We start from the raw sequence: 3,681 nt of genomic DNA on the forward strand, positions 1-3,681 counted from the left end.
CTAGGTACTCCAATAAGCTGCTCGATCTTCTTCCCAACTTATACTAGTTTATGTGCAATCAAGATGTGTCAAGGATTTCAACAGATACTGTAGTGAGACATGACTGCTCCCAGTTCGCAGGTACAGCAATGTTTGATATGCAAAGTCCTTCCAATTTGCTATTCAACCAAAAAAAAAGCTGTACTTATGAACAAAAAAAAAAAGTATAGTGCCATGAGACTACCACCTATAGAGTAAAATAACTGAGAATGCAAATGGTCAGCAGTACCATTTAACGGACAGTTGCATATTACTATTACTGGTTGCAGTGTAACACCAGGAACAATAGTACATCACATAGCTAGCTAAATGCGAAGCCAAATACCATCTGAGCGAGACGACCATAAATAAAAGCTTACACAACATAGCCAACATGCAAAACATTTGAACTGACCAGATGCAGAGGCGAGAATTCTTGAGGCAGGCTGCGGAAGTGTGCACCATGCACTGCAATGCCGAACAACAAGATTGTAGCAGCAAACATGAAAGGGAAAGGCATGGGCAGAGCAGCAATTCCGCATGATGAAGAAGTACCACAGGTTGCAATCTTCCTTGAGCCAACCGTAGGAAACCCTAGATCTTGTCGAGCTTGTCCGCCTTCACCACTGGATTAGCCTTGGCAATGGCATCCCTAGCAGCAGTCCGATAGTCAAACTTGCAGTCATGCTTGTCGGAGTAGCGGTGGAGTGCACAGTACAAGTTCCCACACCGGCAGTTGAATCCTGTAAGTCCAACCCTCTTCCTGCAAGTGCTGCACCGGTTTGGCCCTACCTTCCCTTTGGAGATCACCACCGCTCCCTCGCTAGGTCCAGCAACATCAGTGGGCTGCACCACGTTCATTGTTTGCAACTCAACTGGAGCAACAGCTACCACTGTGTTGCCAGCAACAACTGGTTCCATGACAGCATCGTTGCCATTGACGATGCTGTCGATAGAGGAGGCAGCCAGCTTGGCCTGCTCCTGTTTCATTATCATCTCCTTGTGGCACTTGGAGCACATGTTCATGGTAGCTGCGCTTCCAAAGAAGCCGCAGTTATTGATGCAAAGGATGGGTCCCTCGGGGGCCTGGCATCCAGTCTCCTTGTGCTCCATGGCTTCCTTAACTAGAAATGATACGAAACAAAGGATCAATACCAGAGTAGTAGACATAATGTATCACACGCAGCTTCCTAAAAGTTGCTACTAGTAGTAGTAAAAAAACAATCATAAAATCCATGTGAAAGTTGGTACTGCCTTGATTCAGTAAGACATGCGGCAACCTAATGAATCAAAACCCTCTGATGGACTAAATTTACTTTAAGAAGCATCTTATAAAGGGTAATTGTACCTTGGCCAAACGCCCAAAATGAAGGTACTATCAAATGGAACCTGCACTATCATTTGGCTAACAACCGAATCACCTAACGGCAACACACCAGGGGTGGAATTAATTGTAGAAAGAGGCCGCAACTTTTCGCCCCTTTACGCAACAAATCTACAAAGTAGCAACCATATCTGCTCACTAACTTTGGGCAAAGCACCTAAAGAGGCAGGCATCAACTAGCCGCAACAACCACAGCCAATACGTGGAAAGGAAAGGAGTCGCCTTTATAACAGATGAACAGAACAATCCCCCGAATTTTTCTCTGGCTGTTGTCCGCTGTCTGCTACAGCGAATCGAGGCCAAATCAAATAAATCGGGGCGGCTCAATTAGTTCCGCATCGACCCATTCAACCAGCACACAAAAAATATATATAATTCACAGCTTTTGACCCGGACAACAGAAAAAAATTAAAACAAAAAAATTTAAAAAAAAATCGGAAAAAAGAAATTGGATGCAGAGTGGCCAGACACACGAACCTCGGATGAGACGGCCCTCTGCGATTCCTCTCCGGCGATCCCTGCGCGAACGAGGCATAGAAACCGATCAAATATTTGTCAATCAAGGGAGAACAAAGAGAGAGAGAACAGAAAAAGGGACGGCCCGGATCGGGCGCGCGAGGTCGAGCCAAAGACCCCAAATCTACAGATCGAAGGGAGAAGGGACGGTAATCGGATTGAATCGGGGGGTAGCGAGGTGCTAACCCTAGAGGAAGACGAGGAGGCGAGGGGAGAGGAATCGCAGGGAAATCGGTGGGCTTCGAAATGGGGGCGAAACGTGGGGAGGTGGGGGAGAGATAAAGGGAAAGCAGGAGGGCGCGGGAAATGACGAGGCTGCCCCCCCCTCGTCGGCCCCGCCGCGATTTTTCTATGCCGCGGGCGGGGGCCGAGGTCCCCGCCGTTGGATTGCCGGCTGCCATTTTTTTTTCCTCTCTCGTTTTTTTTCCGTTGGGAGTGGAAAATATCATTTGTTTCTTTTTTTGAGAAGCTGAGAAATATTATTCTGGTTTCCGCAGCATACGTATTCGAGTTTTCTTAGCATACGTGATTAAAAAATTTGGGGATTTTATATTGTCGTTAATGAAAAATCTATCCGTGAATTATGTTTCATGAACATCTAATGTGATTTATTTAGGGTAACTTGTAATGTGATTTTAACTGATAGCAAGCACAGCAGAAGTTGCTTGTGAAATAACATCAGGTTACCAGAGACATTCTTAAAAAGATGGCACTTTGTGACCAAGTTATCTCATATTCCCGACTACAATAAATTTGGTTAGAAAAATGTAATACATTTGCTAGAAGAACTAGTACAACCCAATTGTACTTAGTTTTGAAAAAGTTTTTGCAATTATACTTGATGGTCTAAAGTAATATAAGAGGTGTTTTCCTGATTGAAGTTAAAAGATAGTCCAACGTAATTTGAAAAAAAAATATGGTCTTAGTAATTTTATTTTTGTGTAATAATGTGCTTAGTTATCCAAAGTATCTTCCTCAACAAATAGAGAGATTAAATGATTATTAAGCCTTTTTTATTGTAAAGATAAATGTTCAAATTATGTCATAATAAAAAAACTTAGACCACAAAATAAATTCACCTTCCAATCATTAGCCCCTTTTCTCTTTTAGAATTTGAACTTATAAGTTATAACTAGGGATGAAAAGGGTACAGATATTTTCCGACCGTATTCGAAACCGAATTCGTTTAGAGGGGTTGAGATCTGTCCGTATCCGAGTCCGGATATCCAACATCCGATACCGTATCTATATCCGAATACTCAAATCGTATATTTATGATGTCGATATCCAATCGTATCCTATCCGACATAGTTGACACTATCCGTATTCGAATCCGAATCCGGACAGAAATATGAAAACAAATGTAATATCGGTGATATCCGTCCGTATCCGATCCGTTTTCATTCCTAGTTATAACACATTATATAATTTTTTTGGGTGGGGGTGACACGGTGGTTCCTTTTCATTACAAAGTATTTCCAATCTTTCGTAAATCAAACTATTTAAGTTGAACTAAATTTATAGAAAAAAGAATAGTATTGTTTCATTACATTTATTATATACTCCCTCCGTTTCTTAATATAAGCCATATAGTTTTTAGCACCAATATTAACGCACGACTTAGGAAAGGATGTAAGACCGAGAAAAAAAAGAAAAATCAGGTCATCTTCTCTCTTCCAATCAGATTGCTTCCTAAATCTAAGTGATTGGTTGGGGCATGTGCTATATACGGTGGGAAGGTTTCCTAACTAATCGGCATGGGA

At 42.2% G+C, this 3,681-nt stretch overlaps 1 protein-coding gene across 2 annotated transcripts; it reads right to left on the reverse strand.

Annotated features, from left to right (window-relative positions):
* Positions 1 to 265: 265 nt before the first annotated feature.
* LOC136521268 (zinc finger A20 and AN1 domain-containing stress-associated protein 8-like) lies at positions 266 to 2,220 on the reverse strand. Of its 2 annotated transcripts, XM_066514972.1 has the most exons (3): positions 2,105 to 2,220; positions 1,880 to 1,920; positions 266 to 1,142 (listed from the first exon to the last, which is right to left on the reverse strand). In XM_066514972.1, exon 3 carries the CDS (start codon positions 1,129 to 1,131, stop codon positions 613 to 615), a length of 519 nt encoding a protein of 172 aa, XP_066371069.1. In that variant the 5' UTR covers positions 1,132 to 1,142; positions 1,880 to 1,920; positions 2,105 to 2,220; the 3' UTR covers positions 266 to 612. The 2 variants fall into 2 exon arrangements, with proteins under 2 accessions (XP_066371069.1, XP_066371068.1); XM_066514971.1 differs by lacking the exon at positions 2,105 to 2,220 and having other exon boundaries at positions 1,880 to 2,083.
* Between the last annotated feature and the right edge of the window lie 1,461 nt (positions 2,221 to 3,681).

The sequence above is a fragment of the Miscanthus floridulus genome, chromosome 18 (assembly GCF_019320115.1).
Source record: "Miscanthus floridulus cultivar M001 chromosome 18, ASM1932011v1, whole genome shotgun sequence".
Taxonomy (NCBI): Eukaryota; Viridiplantae; Streptophyta; class Magnoliopsida; order Poales; family Poaceae; genus Miscanthus; species Miscanthus floridulus.

Bases quoted from the DNA above. Each gene is read 5' to 3' on its own strand.
- LOC136521268 (XM_066514971.1), bottom strand. From the start codon at position 1,937: ATGCCTCGTTCGCGCAGGGATCGCCGGAGAGGAATCGCAGAGGGCCGT. The intron at 1,143-1,879 runs GTTCGTGTGTCT...TATCATTTCTAG, and splicing joins AGAGGGCCGTCTCATCCGAG to TTAAGGAAGCCATGGAGCAC.